Source organism: Aedes albopictus, chromosome 2 (genome assembly GCF_035046485.1).
Source record: "Aedes albopictus strain Foshan chromosome 2, AalbF5, whole genome shotgun sequence".
Lineage (NCBI taxonomy): Eukaryota > Metazoa > Arthropoda > Insecta > Diptera > Culicidae > Aedes > Aedes albopictus.
In genome coordinates this window covers 18,957,053-18,981,162 of record NC_085137.1, presented here as the reverse complement: position 1 = coordinate 18,981,162, position 24,110 = coordinate 18,957,053, and the positions used below count along the sequence as shown (strand labels likewise).

The following is a 24,110-nucleotide window of genomic DNA, read 5'->3' as shown; positions in this document are numbered from 1 at the left end:
AAAAATGCGATACATCACACTTACATATACACTGAAACAAAAACGAGGGTAAAAACCCTTCAAATGTCATATTTTGCCTAGACATTCGTTTAGCCGAGGTAAATGAAAAATTGGTTTTCAATAGATTTTTTTTTGCAATTTCGTAAGAATATTTCGAGGATATACCCCAAGGCATTTAGTTTGTGACGTGTTAGCAAGATGATTGACCTTAAAAGTTTATTTATTTGTGAAATTCAGAGAAATATTATAAAAAATGTCCCGCTAGGAGAAGCGATGATAAACAAATTTATTTAAGAATAATGATTTCTGTAAACACTCAAACGTAAGCTAGATTAGCAGTTTTGAAAATATGGCACAGAATTATTGTTAGAAATGTTCAAATTATTGCATGAAATGTCATGAAAAAAAATAAGTATATTAGTTTTTGGTCGGTTTAACCTTAAAATGGGATTGATAAAAGCTAAAATAAATAGTTCTGCTTTGAAATAAAGACGTGCCCTAATGCCTGTGGAGTATACCTGTTTGATATTAGCATTACTAAATGAGTTATAAGACTGCTAAGTGAAAGAACTGTAAGAAGTGTCAGAATTTTTGTACCCTGTTTATTTAAAAGCAGATGCTCATACAAAAATGCAAGATATGGTCAAACAATTGGCTTATTTCATTCAATCTGAAGAAATATATTATTAATGAGTCTTAGTTGTTAACCACATTCATTTTTAACATGATTTATTTGAAAAGAACGTCTAAATCATGAAACAAGTAGTTCATGCTAGAAATTTGAATACTTTCGGTGCCATTTCTCGAAATGTGAGCGAGCCGTCCAATATATGTTATTTCAGTCAGAATACAGTCTAGGAGATATAAGAAGACGTAATAGTAGTAAACGCTGTGATTTATGCAAGTGAAATCATAATATTTCATAACAACCATACTTAAATACGTGATTTGATAGTTTGTGTTATTTTTTTCCGTTAACAGGCCTGGTAGCGAGTCACTATTTAGTGACTTGGTCATTATTTTCGGGTCAGTCACTAAAAAGTCACTATTTTCAAGATGTTTCAACTAAAGTCACTTTTTCTGTTGAAAAGTCACTATTTTCAACTATTTTAATGTTTTGTGGCAAATAATAATCCAGTCAGAGAGAAAAATAAGATTTAAAGTGATAAAAAGTGCAAATCAAGCATTGTGTGGCTGGACTGTGTTAGCAAATGTATCAATCGCCAGTAGAGTGACTGATTTTGATTCGTGGTATGTTAAGTTAGGTGTCTTTATCAGAGAGATTTCCAGTCCATAACTTTTTCATCTATTCAGTGGAAGTGTTGTCTTTTCGTTCAAGATTCATGCGACTATACTAGAAACCATTCTTTCCCATTGAAGTTTCTGGTCATTCTCCAGTAAAGTGATGAATGTTTTTGAACTATTACCGAAACAAATATGGGTGAAAAATCTGAATAAACTTGTAATGGCATCCTCGAAAAAAAGTAGAGGATTTTGATCAAGTAAAATGGGAATTAAGAAAACATTTGCCAGAACTCTTGAAGAAATTTTCGGCGGAATTAATGATACAATTGTCGATGTAGGCTTCGAAACATGCTCCTGTATGACCCCCATGACCATTTATGCATGAATTCATGCAGGATTTTGGCGAAAATCACTGAATATTACTTGTAAAATTTTATCATTAGAAAAAGCTTTTGTTGAATTTCTGATGGTATGATTTCTGTATCTGTATGTTTGGAAAATAAATCTTCGAAATGATACCTTCCAGTAATCTTCAAAAATTGTGCACTATTTTTGACAACTGTTTTTTCTGGAACATCGCCAAATACTGTTCTGACTATTTTGTTGTGAAAAACTCTTCAAATATGGGAGTTTTTGAAGAAGTTAGCAATTTTGTTAAAATTTTAATTAGGTTTTCGTCAATAAGCGTTGTTTGTGCTCCCTCAAAAATGCTTGAAATGTATACGATAACAAATATTACAGAAATTCTATCACAATTGTCTAATCAATTCATGTTTAATGTTCACATTCTTATAGTTTTGAGGGGTTTCTCGCAAATAATTTCAATTTGTCACATTGTCTATTTATAAAATAAAATCATTGAATAAATTATCCAGGAATTAAAAAAAAATCGTATCGTCATTTCCTATCAAGAAGATATAGAAAAAAAAATCTTTCATATTGCATTTGTTGTTTTTTTTAACTTCTCCAGAAATTTTAGCAAACACCATTCCATGCTTTTTGCCCGCAGTAAATCCAAGAATTGAGCCGAATGCTCTTTCAAATAAGGCTCAAGAATTTTACCCTGATTTTTTCTATAAAATGCAAAGGAAATATCTGCATTAGTTTAGAAATTTCTTCAATAAACCTCTGAGTATTTCATCTCAAATTCTTTAATATATCAGCTTTAACTAAAAAAATGTCAGGAACTTGCACCAATGTTTCCCCATTGAGGTTCTACTCGAACCGACTAAAAAGTAGCTGTATGTGCCAACAACCCTTTTCGTTCATTTACTTAATATTTATCTAGTTCTGCACAATATTTGCTAAGAGTTGTATACACATGCATTTTTAATAATTGTTGGTGGAGAAGGTTTTCCTGAAAATGTTTTTTATGCGGTACTCTGAATCAAGTTCGGCTCACAATTTTTGGTCGCTAATCATATTTTTTTTTGCCAAAAGTCACTATTTAGTCACTTTTTTGCCATTTGTAAGTCACTATTTGGTCACTATTTTCGTGAACTGGGTCATTTAAATAACTATTTCAACCATCAGTCTTTGCTACCAGCCCTGCGTTAAAAACATTGTTTTTCGTAAATTTTCAACCTGCACTCCTTATGAAACTTTCATTAGATTCTTTTGAAACACTTCCGATAAAAATAACTACATCGAATCTCAATTTGGAGACATTTACAATATTATGACATATTTATATGAGATGTATGCAAAATTAATATGGCAACACTTTCAAAAACTATCTATTTCATGATTTTAAGTCGATCTATAATGCAGGTCACCATACAAAATGATGTTGTTGGATATTTTTCTAAATTTGTTAGTTTTTCATTATGAAATTCTAAAAATTTTACAATTCGGCTAAACGAATGTCTAGGCAAAAAATGACATTTGAAGAGTTTTTACCCCTGTTTTTGTTTCAGTGTATATGTCAGTGTGATGTATCACATTTTTACAAAACAGTACTAGATATACTATCAGTACTATAAAAAAGTTTTATCGTAAAATCTTTTGTATGAGGTTCCTGACACTTTTTTGAAATTTTTTGGCCTCGGCTAAACGAATGTCTATCACTGTACCTCTAATTTTGTAGAGTTTTTGTCATTGTGATTTTGATTGTAGATGTTGGACTCAGTGTACTAATAAGGTTATTTTTTCCATAATCTTGGAGCATTTTTAGTAATTTAATAGTTTTTCTTTTTAGAGAACTGGTACAATATTATGCTGAAATTCATCAACTATTTTCATTGTTAAAAAGTATACTCTTTGCACACACATGCTATCCATCCTTTCTGGTTCTAGTCTTTAATGGTACACAATCAACACTGTTTCGAGCGTTGAATCCTCACCAGATCACCTTCATCGACAGTCGGTTGTGCCCCTAGATGGTACGAAACATCTTACACATCCATGGAGCTTCGTTTAAAATAAAGAAATCAATTAACGCGATTACCATATTCGCGTCGAAACGGCTCGCGGTGATGTCCAATGCCACCACACTAGTAGATCTACGATCCGAACACACATATAGACCGTTCCGATGTCAGCTACGTTTCGATGTAAGACCTTTCGACGACCAAGAGTACTGACCGTCCTCCACGGGGCTAACCCCAGCTTCGTTCGTTCATCATCATTATTATTGCAATTTTACGTACCTCCCTGCCGGCAGATCAAGCGCAGTGTTTCACCGGGTACGCAAATTAATGTCACTACAGTAAAATTCGCGCCCTGCTCTTGGCGTTCCAACTATCCAGCTGTCACTATGATGACCTTAACTTTTCCATTCGAGACTCATCTCCTACCAACCGCTTCTGTGCTCTAAGGAATATGCATAAGGGTACCCCCCAACCACGTCTGTTTATTGCAAATATCGCCATGTCGGTTTGTCCCTATCTCACTGTGCACCACAATCAGCAGTCGTAGCAGCAACAACAGCAGCATTATTGACTTTCTGCAAGCGACTGTCAATTTGAATGTAATGTGAAGTGCCAACTGATCACTTTGTGCTAATTGCAATTTAGTACGCTATACCTATACGCTGCGCTGCTGTTTGGGTAACGGTGAGGCTCCTGCGCAGCGAAGTTTAGGAATGCCGTTTGGCGAATGGGGACACTTTTTAACGAGGAGGAATTTCACCACCAGAAGTGCGCGAGATTGTTGACACACTGGAAGAGGTGTATTGTGCCGTAGGGGATTTCCACTTGGTTGTCTTTTCTTGTAAAAACATTTTTTTCTGTATTCAGTATTGAAGCTCTAAAGAACGTGGTAATTTAAGCTTAAGAATGAAAAGCCTATTTGATTTATTAACTAAATTTAACACTCTCTCTCTCTTCTCTCTTCTTGGCGTAACGTCCTCATTGGGACAAAGCCTGCTTCTCAGCTTAGTGTTCTATGAGCACTTCCACAGTTATTAACTGAGAGCTTCCTCTGCCAATGACCATTTTGCATGTGTATATCTTGTAGCAGGCACGAAGATACTCTATGCCCAAGGAAGTCAAGGAAATTTCCTTTACGAAAAGATCCTGGGCCGACCGGGAATCGAACCCGTCACCCTCAGCATGGTCATGCTGAATACCCGTGCGTTTACCGCCTCGGCTATATGGGCCCTTTAACACTACAACTGCCATGTCTCCTTAACTGTGGGAACGAAGTTACAATTTTCTTTGACTCGTCCTTATTTACAGAAAATATTGTTTGATCGAATCGAACCGAATACTCAACGTTACAACCACCATATAGGCTGAAAGGTACAATTGATTGATTATTGGGTTGTCGGTCAAAAGATCAAAAGGTCGATGGTCAAAAGGTCGAAGTTTGTGACCCGAAGGGTAAAAAAATAAAAAAGGGTCAAAAAATAAAATAAATAAAAAATAAAAAAAGGTCAACAATATTAAAAAGGGCCGAAAAAGGTCGGAATAAGAATAAAAATAAGTAGGACAAACGGTCGAAATGACAAATGCTCGAAAAGTCTAAATGTCGAATAAAAAAATCCGATCGAAAAAAATCTTAAATCCTTTTTATCGTCTTTTTATTTACTTTACGTTATAATTGCAACTAGGCCTGCATCTTTTCAACTAACTTTTCTTTAAGCTCTAACACAGTTATTAAATGAAGAGCTCTCTTTGCCTGCCATTACATTAACTTGTATATTGAGGCTATATAGGCTATATATGGTAGTATATAACAAGCACAACGTAACACTAATGAAATCAAATTTTCTCAGAAATAAAAAAAAATGAACTGGAAAAAGTTTACCACAAAATTTTCCACAATTGAGAAAATTTGTAAATAAAAGCCGGAAAAACTATGCCTGAACTCGTGGAAAATTTTCAAAAAATATTTTTGAGAAGGTTATTTAATCGCTGAAATTTTTGGAATGCACTTTTTTTTCGTTTTCGAGTTTTTTACCGTTGAGAAAAAGCCAGAAAAACTATGCCCGAATTCGCGAAAAATTTTCATAAAAATATTTCTGAGATGGTGTTTTCATAAGCTTTGATCACTGAAATTATTGGAATGTACTTTTTTCTTTCATGAGTTATGGCCAATTTTGTGAAAAATGTCCATGTAAGCCTATACTATATGGTCATTTGTCACAAAATTGGCCATAGCTCAAAAATGAGAAAAAAGTGCATTCCAAAAATTTCAGCGATTTAAGATTATGAAGTAACTTTCTCAAAATATTTTTATGAACATTTTCCACGAGTTCGGGCATTATTTTTCCGGCTTTTTTTTACGAATTTTGTCAACTGTGAAAATTTTTGTGGAAAACTTTTTTTAATTTATTTATTTTTTTTTTATTTCTGAGAAAGTTTGCTTTCATTTTCTAAAAAAAAATGCTTCGTTCTTGAGTTATGATTTTTCAAAGTAGAGTTAAGGGAAAACAAATAATTTCTACCTGAGTTTTCCGAGAAAACTGGCGACTCTGAATGTTTTTTTTTTCAATTTTTTTTGTTCATATCTCCATGAGCCCTGCCTGTGGAATAAGTTTCATGAAAATCTGAGTCCCTTCGGCCCAAACCCGTACTGTAATAAAAACAATCCCCTTTATGACAATTTTTGGCGTACTAACTAATAGAATGTTAATAATATTTTGTCTTCTGCACTGAATTTTTTGATACTTTATACGTAATGTTTCTATTTGTTTTGACCGTTTATTTTTATTCCCTCCATATATATATTCATATTGATTATGAGTGATGGAATGTTTGAAAAAATATGGCGTGCATCATCGCCTTTTGTCCTTTCGACCTTTTGACCTTCGAATTTTTGACCATCGACCTTTTGTCATAGAACCTTATTTTTGTGAATTTCTACCGCTGCTCTTTTGATAATCCAATCCATGGACCAGCAAGTGTATGGATCAACAATCCAATTATTCTGATACCGGAATATTTTCTAGAACACCATATCTGCCGTAATTCTTAGAGATTCCTACTGAAATTTCTCTAAAAACTTCTTGAATAATTCTGAGATAATTGCAATCCTTTTCAAAATTTCAGCAAGAATTTCTCCAGAAATACCTGCAGCAATTTCATAAGAATTTTCTTCAGGATTATTTTCGGAATTTTTCCTGAAATTCTTCAGGATAAATCTCCATTTTCACCCAGCCATTCCTTCGAACAAAAAAAAACACAATTCCTGAAACTCATTAACATCAATTCCAGAGAAATTCCTTTAGCAAATTTTTCAGAATCTTCATCGAAGAGAACTTATATTTTTCTGTAATTCCTCAGAGATTCTTACAGGAAATTCTGCAGATGTTTCTCCGAGTATTCATCCCCAATCATTCCTTTAGAAATTAGGATTTTTTTTTGCAGGAATACTTTCTTAAACTTTTATAGGAGCTCTTCAAGAGGTTCCTCTCTGGAATTCCCCCTAAGATTCTTTCAGACATAACCCAGGTAACAATTTGATGCTGAATAATCGTTTTTCCAACCATTTTAAACCTTCATTTGAACAAAAGCTGAGCACAAGATGTACAATCATTTATTCAGGCCCTAAACATTTAATTTTGGTTATATTATCCAACCTTAAGCTGATTTGAGGTTCATTGAAAGGCTGAATTAAGGCTAAATTGGCGCTTATTTAGTCAGCAATCAATTAAATTTATTTAATTTGGTTAAAAAAAAATAAACTTATTTTCATCATTTGCGGCTTTCCATTTCCAGAAGAAATGCTTCGGAATATACTAATTAATCTGTGGGACAACTGGGAATTGAATTCGGAACTCCTGATTTATAGTCTCTCTCCCAGGGATGCCAGATGATTTTTTGAAAAATCTGTATCACATTTTTCAAAAATCTGTATCCCATACAAAAAAAAATGGCCCCTTTAGCTCCAAAATCTGTATTTCATATAAAATGAAATCTGTACGCATGCCCAAAAATCTGTACAATACAGATAAATCTGTATATATGGCATCCCTGCTCTCACCTTATCACTTACACCTCACACAAATGTATACAATACATATCCCCGGAAACGAGAGCAATGCTTGTTGTATCTGAATAATCAAGAACATAAGTTGAATTAAAGCTGTTTTGAGGCTGAATAAGCTATGTGGATTCTGTGAAAACACTGCTTGGGTCAGCTGTCAAAAATTATTTGATTAAAGGTTGAACAACAGACGACTAATTCTGCATATTGGTGTGCGTTTCAAAGCTGGTTACAAAAAAGAAAAAATATTCTATTCAACTTGGTATTCAGCTATCTATGTATTGCTGATTGATGAGGTTGAACAATCAATACTTCAGACCAATATTCAGCTGTCATCGTATTCAGCCACTGCCACCATTAACCAGACAATGTTCAGCTAATACTCTCACTGTTCAGCATTCATTGTTACTTGCGAACTTCAAAAATTCCTCGAGAAAGTTCTTAAGAGATTCTTCTAAGTATTCCTCCAGGAGGTTTCTCAGAATTTCCTGAAATATTTTTTCAGGCATTATACCATGCACTTCTATTGGAAATCAATGAGAACTTTCTTTACAGATTCTGTTAAACTTTTTCCCGGGAACCCTACAGGAATCCCTTCAGAGATTTTATCAAATACTTTTTTCAGAAATAACTCCTTGAATATATGCAGAGCATTCTTCAAATTTTCAGGCATTCCTTCAGAAATTTCTTTAAATATTCAATATCTTCCGACATTTCGCAAAAAAAATCTTTTAAGAACACCTCCAGGAGTATCTCCATCAGATATTCCTTGGTTTGCTTCAGAAAATCTTCCAACAATCCCGTCAGAAATTCATTTATGGATTTTTTCAAGAACTGCTCCAATATCTTGGTCTGCTCGAATTCCTGCAGAATTTATCTCAAGGATTACTCCAGAAATTTTTACTAGGTTTACTTCAGAAATTCCTTAAGAGTGTTTTCTTGAACTCCTCCAAAAGTTTCTCAATAAAATCTTCTAGGTATTTTTCCAAAGCTATCTCAAGAGATTCTTTTAGGTATTCCCCAGTGATTCCTCCAGAAAATCCTTCAAAGATTTCTTCAAGTTTTTCTCCTAAAATTATTCTAGGAATTCCTCCAGAGCCCTCTCAAGGAGTTCTTCCATGTATTTGCCAGAGTTTCCTGCAGAAACTCCTCCGAAGACTACTTCAAAGATTTTTTTTTTGGGAATCTATTCTGGGGAAATAAAAAAAAATAATTCTCCAATAGAATCTCCAGGAATTCCTCTATAAATTCTTCCAGAGAATCCTTGAAAAATTTCTTCAAATTTATTTGTGTAATTTTACGAAATACTTATGTTAACAGTACAAAAAGAAAACTTCAAAAAATTTCTACAGTAACCCATGATAAAATTTTCCAAGAGATTTCTGAAGGAGCCCCTAGAATTTTCGAATGAATCGCTGAAAATTTTGTTTTAGAAAGCTCTTGATTAATTTCTGAATAAATTTAAGGAAGAATTGCTTAGGAAATCGTTTGCTAATGTTCATGGAAAATTCTTAAACTAATGAGGGAGTCTCTGGAAATATATCTGTAGGAATTCCTGAAGAAGTTTCAGAAACAATCCGTGACAGAATCCTTGAAAGATCTTTTGAATTAATCTAGTCTCATTTCTGTAGAATTATCTGAAAGAATCCCAAGAAAATTCCTAATGAAATCCTAGAAGGTATTGCTGAAAAAATCCTTGAGTAATATCGTGAGGTTGCTATTCACCGTGAGGTTCCTATTCACCGTTCATGTTCCATTTACTGCTCGTTTGATACGATTTATATTCATATCGTATGAAAGGAGCGGCTAATGGAGCATGAGCGATGAATGGTGACCTCATGGTACCTGCATGAGAAACCCTTGTTGAATTCTTTTAGAGATTTATAAAGAAATATTTAGAGGAATTCGTGAAGGAATCTATTAATAAAATTCATGGATTTTCTGAAAAAATACCCGAGGTAATCATGAAAGATTTTTCAAGGAAATCCTGGAAAAATGTCTGAACACTTGAACTTCTTCAAAGTATAATAGAAAAAATTCAAATTTCTGTTGTTTTGTCTAGTAAAGATTTCTAGAGAAATTCCTAAAGGCATCTTCGGAAGAAATCATGGAAAAATTTCCGAGAAAATACCTGGCGGAATTCCTGCAGGAATCTCTGTATGAATTTCTGCAGGATTCTCTGGAGAAATTTATTGAAGAGCAATTTTAGAAGGAATACATAGAAAGTTCACTTAAGTAATTTTTTAAATAATTTTTATTTAGATTTATCAGGAAAATTTTTTAAAGCAATCTCTGGAAGAATGTATATAGGGAACTTGGAAGATATTTCATAACGAATCGGGTATGAATTATCTCAAGAAGGCATCCTTGCAAAATATTTTTGTAAGAATATTTGATATTTTTTTTTTTGCAGAAATCCTTTGAGAAATTTATATAAGAATTCTAAACTTTTAATTATCTAAAAACAATCGATGTAAGAATGTCTAGAATCCGTTGATGGTTTTTTGAAGGAATCTACGGAGAAATTATTCTCCGGAGGATTTTCTTAAGCATGGATGGTAGTTCTTAAAAATTCCTGAAAATTCATTAAAGGGAAAGAATTTCCAAAGGAATTCATGGAAAAATTTCTGAAGGAAGAAAGATATTGAATTTACGAAAAAAATAGTCAACTCATAGGAATTGTAGATGAATTTACAAAAATATTGCTGGGGATTTTTCAAAGGAGCTGTTGAAAGATTCCTCAAAGAAATTGCTGAAGGAATGATGATGATGAACCTGGGCTTGTTAGTGGAATACCTGTAAGTAAAAAGAAAATCGGGTTAAGTACTGTTCCTTTTAATTCCACTAGGAATTTGCATCCTTTGACAGATGCGTATTTCGACCTTAACTCGACTCAAGTCAAGTACAAAACACTGAAGACGACCTTACAATTGAGGTCGAAATACGCATCTGTCAAAGGGTGCAAATTCTTAGTGGAATTCAAAGGAACGGTACTTAAACCGATTTTCTTATAACTTGATGAAGGAATGCCGAATGACATTGATTACGAAGAAATTAACAACAACATAGCTGAAGGAATTCTAAAATAAAAACGAGAACAAGAAAGGAATTAAAAGCTACTACTACTCGAACGAAGAGCATGTGATGTTGCTGTTATTCTTTACCAGTCCAATCGGATTCCATTTGCATCGCCGTTGGATGGTCATTCATTTTTCGGGGTTTAGCTAGAGCATTTGCTCAGAGAACAGCTTCAGTGTTATTCGACGATTTGTGTCGGCTTGACGAAATCTTTTTGTGACGCGGCTGGAAATTGAACCCATGACCATCCGTATAAAAATTAAAGGTATAATCTTCTCGACCACGAGGCCGCGCCAACTGTATTGATTTCAATGAATTAGAAACTTCGAAACATCTATAACTTATTTTTATAACATGGCGACCGTGACAGACCATAGTATGACAAGAGAATGTAAAACTATGACTTTTTCACAGCTTTCTCCAATCACCTATTGTAATTAATTTACTATTAGAGTATAATTATTATAAATTTTACCCAGATCTGTTGCCAAACAACCACGTCAACACATTTTTTTCTGATTTTGCACCGATTTTTTTTTACGAATTAGTATTAAGACAGATTAAAAAATAATCCACCATAGCTCCATCAATTGAAAGATTATTTATCCTAACTTTTTCATAGAATCTTCTCTAACACACACAGATAAAAATAATGACATTTACACGTCATGTAAACTTCAGTTCAATCATGTAAACTTAGTGTTATGATGGTTTACATGATATATCATGTAAATTTGTGGTATATGTCATGTAAACACACAGAGTCATGCTGAATTACATGACATATGATGGAAGTTTACATGATATTTTATGACTTTTACATGATATGTCATGTAAACTTCTGTGATATCCCACGCTCCAATCATGTGCATCATATGTCACAGAATTTTACACTCTTTTTTCGATCTGTGCATGTTTCAGCGGATCGGGAAAAATAATTACTCATTTTTAATCAAAAACCGTATTTAAGTCCAAAGGATTTAAACTAGGATAGCATTTGTAGCACCTGAGGTGCCAGCCTTGTTCCGGTTTTGTTTGCCAGAGAGTGACTGAGTGCACCAATTAAAATTTCATAACCCAGCATTTTTCCATGTTGTTATTTGCTACACATTGGTACGTATGCGATCGTGGTTGTTATCCGCACAACCGCATCTAACCGCTGGAAGCAAATATGCCAACCTTCACCACAACCAAATGGATGGCCCGTGGGTGGGTGGGTTTAAATTTTTCGCGATAATTTACTGATTCGCGGTTCCCCTGCTCCCAGCGGTCATTAGGGCTGGTTAGAGTGGACCAACGAGAGGTAACAAGGGCTTATCGTTGCGGTCAGACAGTGGTAATTTGCATGTTATGTTTGTTATTGTTCTTCAACATGTGAGTGAACAAACTATCAGCACCAACAGAAATCTTCATTCCAGAACCTAGTAAAACATGCAAGTACATTACCAAACGCACAAGATTCAACCGAGCACAAGAATCTAACTCACTCGGAAGAAAGTTGCTTAGTCATTTTTCGCTAAGTTTGCGACAGCTTCCGCTATCGTCGTCGTCTCCATCCTCCTCGTCCTATCCACCACGGAACGGTAGTTTAATAAATATTTTCAGGTCCCGCGACGTCCTACTGCCAACCGGGAAGCAACAACCATGCTAAAATGCAACTATTTGCACGTTTTCTGCCATGCTTCGAGTCACGCGAAATTTGTGTATTTTGCTCGCTTTTTGCCGGGAGCAGCGTTCGGCAGCGCGCAGCAACTGGCACTAGACCATGCCACGACGAGAAAGGTCGCATTCTCAGTGATTTAGTAAGACTTTTATTTGGCGTATAAACATAAGCAACCGATGCGATGCGATGGTGGCTCCTTCCCCCCCCCCCCCCCCCCCGGGTGTTGTCCCTTGAGAACTAGAAAATTAAATGACTTTCTTGGTGTGCGGCTTTTATGCTTAACCCGCTTGTACCACAAGCCGAAGAACAGTTGTAGTGGCACCTCATCTTCTCCCACTTCACCAGCAGCGCAAGGTTGGCCGAGTCCCTCCCCGTATGACATCAACAGCAACAACTCAGCAAATAAGCTGTTCAGAATTTAGGAAAATGCAAACAACGAAAGTTTGTCGGAGGGAAAGTTCGCAGGCAAAAAGAAGGTATTCGCAAATTTTGTTCGCTTCCGCTTTGCTGATCTGGCTCTCGGTTCTAGTTCCACTACTGTATAAAGCAAGGATGGTGCTGTTCCATCGGAAGTAGGATGGAAATATTTAATTCATAAGCTCTTTTATGCGCGAGGTTGGTACCGATTATAGGAGGACTCAGAACGAATTTAGTTAAAGTAAGAATAACTGAATTCAGGTAAAATTATTGAATTTTTTGCCATAGAAGGCATGGGATAATATTGAAATAAAATTTGACTTAAATTTCATTTGAAGTAACTTCGACAATTCTTTTTGAATTTTTTTTTTGGCATTCACGTCGGTATTTTTTTTTTCTTTATTCTATATCGATGCTTTTCGTTTTTCATACAGCAATTTCTTTTGGAGACTTCGTCGATTATTGCTTTGATAACTTCTTCGGTAATTCCTTTGGTAATTACTTAGAGTTTTCCTTCAAGAATTTCTTAAAAAAACGCCGGAAATTCTTTTGGATATTCTTTTAGAATCCTTTCGAATTTCTTACTCTGGTACTCTTTCTTAAGCTCTTTCATAAATTCCTTTGACGATTACCATGACAATTCCTTTGAGAATTTTTTAGGCATAGTCTTTGGAAAATCGTTATGGGATTCCTTAGGAAAGTTTTCAAGGAACTTGTTTGGGAATTTCTTCCGATATTTCTTCGGCTTATTTTTTTGAGAACTCTAAAAATGTCGAAAATGTCTGCAGAATATCTAAGGAAATTTCTATCGAAATTCTGATTGCTGAACTTCGCGCTATATTTCAGCGTGTAATGTAACTAGAAATACAAACTGCAAAGAAAATATGAACTCATCTTTTAAACAGCATACCTACAATTTTACCAGCACCCTCAACCTTAACTATAGTATAGTAATATCAACGTTTCAGATTTGGTTTTAGAAGACAGACAGTAGCAACAATATTCAATATTGACCCAAGACTAGCACGGAAGTTTAGGTATTTTTAGAAATAAGTTGAACCCTCTTCTAAGAATATTTCTGACTCGCCACTTTTTAAATTGCGAAATGGACTTACAGTATCTTTAGACATGAGGAAACGTAGATATTTATTACAATATCACCCAATCATACGCGACTCACCAAACATCAGCCAACAAACTACCATTGGGTCGCGACTCATAGTTTGAGAAATGCTGTCTTAGGTAATTTTGATGGTAATTTATCCGGAAGTTTCTTTGGGTATTTCTCAGCAAGTTATTCGAAAATTTCTTCGTGTTTTCCTTTGAGAATACGTTCGAGAATTGCTTTACAAATGTATTCGGCAATTCTATTTTCAAATTTCTTCGGCTATTTCTTTCAAAGTCGCATATTTATAAATTGTTTGAGAAAGCCAAACTAGACATGTCTGAATTTCCAAAGGAGTTGTCTAAGATTTTTCAACAGTATAACCAAAAAATTAACAAAGAACATATCAAAGGAATTGTAAAATGAAAAAGAGGATGTAAAAGAAATAACTCCAAAAGAATGCCGAAAGAATTTCTCAAAGTAAAGAAACATCGAAGAAATCTACAAAGAAATCATAAAGAAATTATCGATGGAATAACCAAAGAAATTTCCGAATAAATTTCCAAAAAAAAAACGAGAATACTAGAAATAAATAGTCGAAGCAACTTTCGGAAGCAATGAATATAAATACAGAAAAAAAACATAATTTTTTATGAATTTAAATCAAAGAAATCACGAAAAAATTTGCAGAAAGAAATTTCTCAAGTAACTGCAAAAGGAATTGCTGGAAAAATGACTGTTGAAATTTTAGAACTTCGGAATAAACTGCTAAACCATTTCCAACGGAAATACCGCAGAAGCTCTCAAAAAAAAAAAATATGCCGGAGACGCGTTTGTGTTCATAGCATTTTAATTTTCGGAACTAGCCGTTCCGGTGACCAAACCAATCCATTCGGTGATCTACTGTTAACCGTGGCACCACTTTTCCGCAAAGAAATCTCTTCCTTCCACCGCACCGCCTCCAAAACAAGCCAACATACCACGCTACTTTTGGTTCGCACGAGTGAAAACCTACAGCAAACCAGCTTTCCTTGGCCGAGCCGAGAGGAACCAACATCCGAATCCGGTTCGGTCCAATGCTGTTGAAGAAGCGGCTGGCTGCAGCACAGAGCGGCAACTGCAAAACGAGTTCAGCTGCTGCGGCTGCAGCCGGCCCGGGCGCAATCATGCCTAATAGTAATAAATTGACATTACAAGATAATATGTTCGCTTGCCGCGGTTGCGCGCTCGCTCTCTAAAAGGTACTGTTCTGGCACCACTGCTGCAGATGAGACAGCCCTCGATGACGGATATTCTTTGACAGGCGAGAAACGTCAGCCACAACACGTCAGCGAAAGATAGAAAGATAAAAGTGTGAAACGTGCTAGATGCTTTTTGATTATTATTTTATTAACTCCTGAATCTTTATTAGAAAAGTCATCCTTAGTGATTGAATTCGTAAGACATTTCTTTGCCTAATAGTTACCGCGTGTACCGCGTAAATTTGAATATTTGCTAAAATTGTTGGTAAGATACCCTAGTGCAGATCTTGGTGATTAGAATCTAACTATTCCTGAATTTTATATTCTAAAATTAGGATCGACACAAATTATAGGAATACGAAGCCCCACAAATCACTTTGAGTAAATAAGAAGTGTTTAGCAGGTAAACTATACCGATCTACCTAGTTTTACACTTACCGCTAAACACCAAGTGGTTGTTGTTCATTACAGGGGAATCTCGGAATTATCGTAGATTAGCATAGTACAATCGTGAACCACAGACATTGCTTCGGATATACTGATTAAGGGGAAGACTGAATGTAAGAATTGAACTCGTGCTTATAATCTATATACAACTAAAATATAAACTTTTTTCAGCTTTGAGCTGCACTCCAGAATTTAAAGCTGCTCCAAAGAACTTCTACCTATCCGAACAAATCTCAAAGATTCAATCGAGATGTCGCTGGAGCGCGAAGGATACGATTGCAAGAAATGCGAACAGCCGAATACAGCTGATAACATGGTGATGTGCGATGCATGCCTAGATTGGTATCATCTGGGGTGCGCAGGCGTTTCGCCTGGAGTGGAGAAAAGACCGTGGCGCTGTGAATCGTGCGCTCCACTCCCTCCTGCAACCGCACCAAATATTGACAAAGCGGAGAAGGGTAAGAGCTCACTCGTGAAGGGAAAAACTGCTGCTGGCATCACAGTTCCGATAATTTCGGAAACGTCATCTGTTGCGAACTCCAAGAAAAGTGGAAAAGCCCGAAAAACAAAAACATCGGCACCGATCGAAGGTGCTGCAAAAACCGTCTTACCAGCTAGTATGCCGTCGGTTAACGACAAAACTCCGAAGAAACACCCGGAAATTCCTAGAAGAGCCGATACAGTGAAAGGATCCGTGCGATCCAGTGCTCATAGCTCCCGAGCCCTAGCGCAGCTGTCGCTGCAGCGATTAGAGGAGAAGCAGAAAATAGAGGAGCAGAAGCTAGAAATCCAACGACGAGAGCTACTGAAAGAAAGGGAACGTTTGCGTAAAGAAAAGGAACTAGAGGAGCAGGAAAATGCGATTATGAGGAAGCAGCTGCAGATTCGAGAACAATACCTAGAGGAAAAGCTCGACCTGCAGGAGCAGCTGGTGGAGGACGAAGCGTGCTCGCAGTACACGTCCCGCAGTAGAAAATCTTTGACACGGAAATGGCTTGAGAACCAACAGATACGCGATGACGACGAGGTGAAAAAATTGGCTGGCGCGGTAGAACCGTCTATATCAGGCAAAGCTTCTTCTGAAGAATCCGTAGACGAGGAAGAAGAAGCAGCGGTATACACTGCATCGGTTGAAGTAAACAGCAAACTGAAAGTTCCAATAAGAAATGTTACGAGAGGGGCGGATAAAATGCCTACAGAATGCGGGCCTGCTTATGGAACGGCGACAAAAGTGGACGATCAAGCAGCCCGCTTATCACAACCGACAGCCAATCAGATTGCAGCGAGACAACTTTGGCCGAAAAACCTGCCGGCATTCTCGGGCGATCCCGAGGAATGGCCTATTTTTTATAGTAGTTACCTAGACTCTAATACTGCGTGTGGATACTCATCGGTCGAGAACATTATTCGACTGAGGGAGTGTCTCAAGGGACCAGCGCGTGAAGCTGTGGTGACGAAACTGATGTTCCCACATGCGGTACCTTCAATAATGGAGACTCTTCGAAGACTATACGGACGGCCAGAGCTGCTGGTGAAGAACTTGCTTGGGAAAGTACGGCGCTTGGATGCTCCAAAGCCTGAACGACTTGATAGCCTGATTAACTTCGGCATGGCAGTTCAACAACTTTGCGACCATCTCGAGGCCGCAAACCTGCGCGGCCACATGACGAACCCAACGTTATTGGAGGAACTCGTGGAGAAGTTGCCGGCTACTATTAAGCTTGATTGGGTCAGACACAAGCGAGCCTTTGTGGATCCGTCGCTGAAGGAATTTGGCGAATTTATGGATAGGCTAGTAATAGACGCCAGCGAGGTGACAACCGTGATTCCCCTAAAAAACGGTGGGGTCAGTTCTGATAGAATGAAACAGAATCAAAGAGTCCATATTAATACCCACAATGAGCACTCTGATACTCCTATCGAACCTCAACGAAAACCATGCCCAATCTGTTCCAAGTTGGATCACCGTGTACGGAACTGCGATGAGTTCCGGCAAATGCATCTAGAAGCACGTTTGGAAGCGGTACATAGGAACAGACTGTGTGAGGTGTGTCTTATTAATCATGGCAACTGGCCGTGCAAGTCGAGGTATTACTGTAACGTTGGAAATTGCCGTGCGCGGCATCACTCTTGGCTACATCGTGAAGAAACAGCGCCAACAGTACAAGCTGACTGCAAAGCACATCGAATCGCTCCATCCGCCGTTCTATTTCGTGTGGTAGCAGTCACGCTGTTCAACGGAACGCGAAGTATTGATACATTCGCCTTCTTAGACGAAGGCTCCTCTCATTCTCTGGTAGATGCTAGTATCGCACGCTGCCTTGGAATCGTTGGTGTTCCGGAGCCGTTAGAATTAACGTGGACCTCTAGCGTGGTCCGTAAAGAAAGATTGTCAGAACGAGTCGATCTGATGATTTCAGCTAGAGGAGGCCAACAGCGATATAAACTGCCGTCTGTGCATACAGTGAAAGCTCTAAATCTACCGAAACAAGACCTGCCGTTAGAAGAGATGGCCGAACGATTCAAGCACCTCAAGGATGTCGCAATGTCTTCTTTCCAAAACGCGGAACCAAAACTTCTCATCGGTTTGCACCATCTGGACCTTTTCACACCTATCGAGAGTCGCGTGGGCGAGCCAGGTGAGCCTATCGCAGTTAGATGTGCGCTTGGCTGGACAATTTACGGACCGTGCGGAAGCAAGCAAAGTACAGATCCATTTCTGGCATTTCACCGGAGCATGCTTGACCAGGAGTTGAATGAGATGGTCCGACAACAATTCACGTTAGAAGATACTGGAATCCATCCAGTTCCGCTTTTGGAGTCGAAAGAAGACGCTCGCGCTCGTCAGCTATTGGAGACGACCACGGTTCGAGAGAATGGAAGATTTACTACCGGTCTTCTTTGGAAAAGCGATAATATTTGCTTCCCGGATAGTTTACCCATGGCGACTAAAAGGCTGAAATCCCTAGAATCGAAATTGGCCAAAGATCCAGAACTGCGCCACAACGTGAACCAGCAAATTCTTGAGTACATCGAGAATAACTACGCCCACAAAGCGACGCAAGAAGAGTTAAGAACGGCAAATCCCAGCAGAGTGTGGTATCTACCACTCAACGTAGTTGCCCACCCAAGAAAACCGAACAAAAAGCGTCTTGTTTGGGACGCCTCTGCAACCGTGAGTGGAGTGTCCTTAAATTCACAACTTTTAAAGGGACCAGATTTGTTGGTGCTGCTTCCAGGCGTAATCTGCAAATTTCGCGAAAGGCGCATCGCTTTTGGAGGGGACATTGAAAAAATGTTCCATCAAATTCGAATTAGACCAGAAGACACTCACTCTCAACGATTTCTATTTCGATTTGATGTGAACCAACCACCAGATGTTTACATAATGAACGTTGCAACATTTGGTGCCACTTGTTCACCATGCTCGGCGCAGCATGTTATGCATCGAAATGCAGACGAAAATGCGAAAGAATTTCCGGAAGCATCGATGGCGATAAAGCAGAAAACATATATGGACGATTACTTTGATAGCACCGACACACCTGAAGAAGCATCCGAACGTGCGCTACAAGTGAAGCTGATCCATTCGAGAGGTGGTTTTAATATGCGCAACTGGGTCAGCAATAGCATCGATGTGCTGCGGCACCTGGGAGAAGTGTCAGAACAAAGGCTGTTGTCCATCGATTGCAGCCGGGAAGAAAAGCAACAACGCGTGCTTGGAATAGCGTGGGACCCGGAGAAGGATATATTTGTATTCTCCACGAGCTGGCACAATGACCTCGTTCCATACGTGCTGGGAGAGCTGCGACCATCCAAACGAATTGTGCTGAGAATCATCATGAGCCTCTTTGACCCTTTAGGGTTACTGGCACCATTCTTAATCCATGGGCGAATGTTGATTCAAGATCTTTGGCGTCTTGGACAAGACTGGGACACCAAGGTTGGCGATAAGGAGTTCGAAAAGTGGCGACGATGGACTACGTTGCTTCCTGGTATTAGTAGCCTGGAGATACCTCGATGTTACTTTGGAGACGCTCATCCTAGCTCGTATGAATCATTGCAACTGCATATCTTCACAGACGCCAGCGAATTTGGCTACGGATGCGCAGCTTACTTTCGGATCGTTTCCAACGGGGAGGTAAGATGTTCATTGGTGATGGCGCGCAGTAAAGTGGCCCCACTTAAGTATCAATCTATCCCGCGAATGGAACTGCAGGCGGCTTTATTGGGAGCAAGAATGTTGCACACCGTGAGTGAGAATCACACGCTGTCCATCAAGGAAAAGTATATACATACTGACGCTGAAGTGGTCCTAGCTTGGATTCGCTCGCAGCATAGGAACTACAAGCAATTTGTCGCGCATAGAGTAGGTGAAATCTTAACTCTTACGCGTCCTGAGAACTGGCGATATGTCCCGTCGAAGGAAAACTTAGCAGATTGCTTGACGAAGTGGGGAAAGGATACAGAACCCGACTCGAATGGAAGATGGTTTGATGGAAGGAACTCGTTTCTCTATTCTGAGATAAATTACTGGCCAAAACAGAAGCCGATTGCAGAAACCAGTGAGGAAATAAGAGCTCATCTCCTACTTCATCACATTACGGTTCCTTCCGGATGCCTGGTAGACGTTGGGCGGTTCTCGAAGTGGAACGTGTTGCTCCGCACTGTGGCACTAGTGAATCGTTTTATCTCGAACTGTCGTAGGAAAATACAAGGGCTGCCCATCGAAGTTTTCAGAGCCACCGAAGCTCAAGGAAAGATACTATTGCGAGCGAACCGAGTGGTCATAGTTCCTTTACGGCAAGACGAATACTTAAAGGCAGAACATTATCTTTGGCAAGTGGCACAAAACGCTTTCTATCCGGACGAAACTAAAACCCTGAAGAACAACCGAGATGAGCCGCTGCTAGAAAAATGGGTGAACATCGAAAAATCCAGCCCGTTATACAGATTATCTCCCTTTGATGATCAGTTTGGGGTGCTTAGAGTCGAAGGTCGGACAGCCAATGCCAGCTATGCAACCTTTGATTCGCGTTTTCCAGTGATATTGCCAAAAGACCATCCAATTACCGCCTTATTGTTGAATAGCTACCACTGTCGGTATGGACATGCTAACCGCGAAACGATAGTGAACGAGGTTCGACAACGTTTTCACATATTCAACTTGCGATCGACGGTAAACAAAGTGATGAAAAAATGTCAGCGCTGCAAGGTAACAAAGTGTCGACCGCTGAATCCTCGAATGGCACCGCTTCCTGAAGAACGTTTAACACCGTTCATAAGACCATTCAGTTACGTAGGCGTGGACTATCTTGGTCCTCTGGAAACATCTGTCGGACGTAGGAAAGAGAAGCGATATGTGGCTGTTTTCACGTGTCTCGTTACGCGGGCGGTTCATCTGGAGGTCGCGTACAACCTTTCTACTGACTCTTGCATCCTGGCCGTGAGGAGATTCGTACGTAGACGAGGACCACCGGTGGAGATTTTTTCGGACAACGGCACCAACTTCGTTGGTGCGAGTAACGAACTGAAGGAACAAATTAGATGCATCAATATCGACTGCGCTGATACCTTCACAGATGCGCGCACCAAATGGACATTTAATCCGCCCTCTGCACCACATATGGGTGGTGTATGGGAACGGATGGTAAGGAGTGTAAAGGAAGCAATTCGTGCGCTGGATGATGGGCGTAAGCTCAACGACGAGATATTACAAACGGTTTTAGTAGAGGCGGAGGGCTTCATCAATTCCAGACCTCTAACCTATATGCCCCAGGGATCGGCGGACTTCGAGGCGATTACACCCAACCATTTTTTGTTGGGCAATTCATCTGGAGCTCAGGACCCACTTAGAGCGCCAGTGGACATGGCCGCCGCATTGAGAAGCAGTTACCAGCGGTCGCAATTTTTGTCAGACGCAGTTTGGAATCGCTGGTTGAAGGAGTATTTTCCAACCTTGAACAAACGGTCCAAGTGGTTTGCGGAGAGCAAACCGGTGCAGGTCGGTGACTTGGTCTATGTAGCAGAGGGGACACGGCGAACATGGCTACGAGGCATAGTCCAACAGGTGATCATGGGAAGGGACGGAAGAATACGTCAAGCGGTAGTTCGAACAGCTGGAGGCAAGGAACTGAAGCGACCAATAGTGAAACTGGCCGTCATGGAAGTGGCTGGTAGTGAATCCTGCAAGAACCCAGTCGGTTCTCACCATGATCCACGGGGCGGGGGATGTTCTGGCACCACTGCTGCAGATGAGACAGCCCTCGATGACGGATATTCTTTGACAGGCGAGAAACGTCAGCCACAACACTTCAGCGAAAGATAGAAAGATAAAAGTGTGAAACGTGCTAGATGCTTTTTGATTATTATTTTATTAACTCCTGAATCTTTATTAGAAAAGTCATCCTTAGTGATTGAATTCGTAAGACATTTCTTTGCCTAATAGTTACCGCGTGTACCGCGTAAATTTGAATATTTGCTAAAATTGTTGGTAAGATACCCTAGTGCAGATCTTGGTGATTAGAATCTAACTATTCCTGAATTTTATATTCTAAAATTAGGATCGACACAAATTATAGGAATACGAAGCCCCACAAATCACTTTGAGTAAATAAGAAGTGTTTAGCAGGTAAACTATACCGATCTACCTAGTTTTACACTTACCGCTAAACACCAAGTGGTTGTTGTTCATTACAGGGGAATCTCGGAATTATCGTAGATTAGCATAGTACAATCGTGAACCACAGACATTGCTTCGGATATACTGATTAAGGGGAAGACTGAATGTAAGAATTGAACTCGTGCTTATAATCTATATACAACTAAAATATAAACTTTTTTCAGCTTTGAGCTGCACTCCAGAATTTAAAGCTGCTCCAAAGAACTTCTACCTATCCGAACAGGTACCTTATTCTGGGCGGATGATGACGGGCAAGGCGATGTCGCACGTTTATGGGCGCTCGGATTGATCGAGCAACGACGGATTTCGACTATGGATTTTCCCTTTTATGAAATTACCGTCCAATTAGATCAAATTTGCTGCGCTAATGTGACAGTCGCGGTGCTGCTGGCGGACGCGGCCTCCGAAGTCCGGAGTGTGATGTATTGGAGAAAGGGAGTGATCTAATGTCGAAACGGCGAAAGCTTTCGAATATGGCTTTCAAGGGAACGAGCAAAGCAGTAACTTGATTAGTGGAGAGCACTGCCGATTTTAGCGGCATAATAAATCTGCAGTACTTTTCTATTTGTTATATTTTGTTTTCTAAAATCCCGTAACAATTAAAAAAACTCGCCTTGGCTTGATCCTGATAACTGTTTATATTTTTGTTCCTGACTGGTTGTAAAAAAGGGGACGTGGTTTATTTTTAAACCATATGTAAAAAAGATAACTATACTGTAAAAATGGTAATGGTCGGTCAGTATTTTAATAGATACATAGTTCAATTGAATTGATTGGAAACTATTGTGCGTTCAGTCTGAACCAAGTTTGGTAAAGCGTTCAGTACAAACATTGAGTCAATCATGCGATTGTTTATCTCTATGAATCTTTCACAGAATTATTCTCTGCAAAAATCGTCGTTTTCACGACGGATCAATGGTTAAGAGACAAAATAAAAATAATATGAACCAGGATCACCATTTTTATCCTCTAATAATTAAACTATTATCAGTCGACATTCACCGCTTCGTTGCCTAATTGCCTCCAATAAGCAAACTCGTTCAAATGACCATAAATCCAAATTCAACCAACCATCTAATGGGAAAAGTTTATCACACATAACAAACAATTACGATTACGGCGATGTGAAAAAAGACCAACGCGCTTGAGAGACTCGGACAAAAATTGCCCCATCTGATGTCGTTTTGATATCGCCGACCGGTTGCGCGATTCTAAACTGTTTCTGCTGACAATAGCCATCCATATCGAAACAGAGTGTGATAAACTCATCATCCCAACTGATTGTGATAGTTTAGTCCAATATATCGGGGGACACGGATGAGGGGCGCGTCAGCAAAAACCAACGATTTCATTTATAATAATCCAATTTATTATCCATTAGGTTTTGGACGTGTGCACGAGTCAACGCCGGGGATGCGTTCTTTTTTTTCCTGGCGTTGTTTTTCGTCGTATGTCTGGAACGCTTAGCTGGCCATAGCTGATGATGGGCAATAAAATCGCAGTTTTTGTGGCAGTTTTGCTGCTGTACACTAACGTTTATCCATTTTTGATCGGAACTACTTTAAAAAAGCAAGTTTTTCGGAGAACAGACCAAGGAACCATGTTGGTTTCAACTCGGTTTTGAATCAGTTGTTAAATCAAATTTTGGTTTCGATAACCGCCATAAAACTTGAAATGATTCATACTATCCTTCTGGTTATGCCACAAAATTTAGCTTATCAGACGCAGTATGGATTAATTACCCCCAACAGCGGAGATAAATAAAACTATTTGGCTTTATTAGAGTTTTAAAATTGGCCTAAC

General features: G+C 38.7%; 2 protein-coding genes across 8 annotated transcripts in view; both read left to right on the top strand.

The window, feature by feature from the left end:
* The window catches only part of LOC109429573 (probable G-protein coupled receptor Mth-like 1), a 427,950-nt gene that overhangs the window by 102,983 nt on the left and 300,857 nt on the right, over positions 1 to 24,110 (top strand). The window lies entirely within an intron of this gene.
* On the top strand, positions 15,180 to 22,527 carry LOC134287440 (uncharacterized). 2 transcript variants are annotated; one of them, XR_009997305.1, is made up of 2 exons: positions 15,180 to 22,256; positions 22,325 to 22,527. XR_009997305.1 is itself a non-coding variant. In XM_062849257.1 (2 exons), the coding sequence occupies exon 2, from the start codon at positions 15,876 to 15,878 to the stop codon at positions 21,951 to 21,953; it is 6,078 nt and encodes a 2,025-aa protein (XP_062705241.1). In that variant the 5' UTR covers positions 15,180 to 15,581; positions 15,650 to 15,875; the 3' UTR covers positions 21,954 to 22,527. The 2 variants fall into 2 exon arrangements, 1 of the variants encoding a protein (XP_062705241.1); XM_062849257.1 differs by having other exon boundaries at positions 15,180 to 15,581; positions 15,650 to 22,527.

Coding starts and splice junctions, on each gene's coding strand:
- LOC134287440 (XM_062849257.1), top strand. CDS start 15,876: ATGTCGCTGGAGCGCGAAGGATACGATTGCAAGAAATGCGAACAGCCG.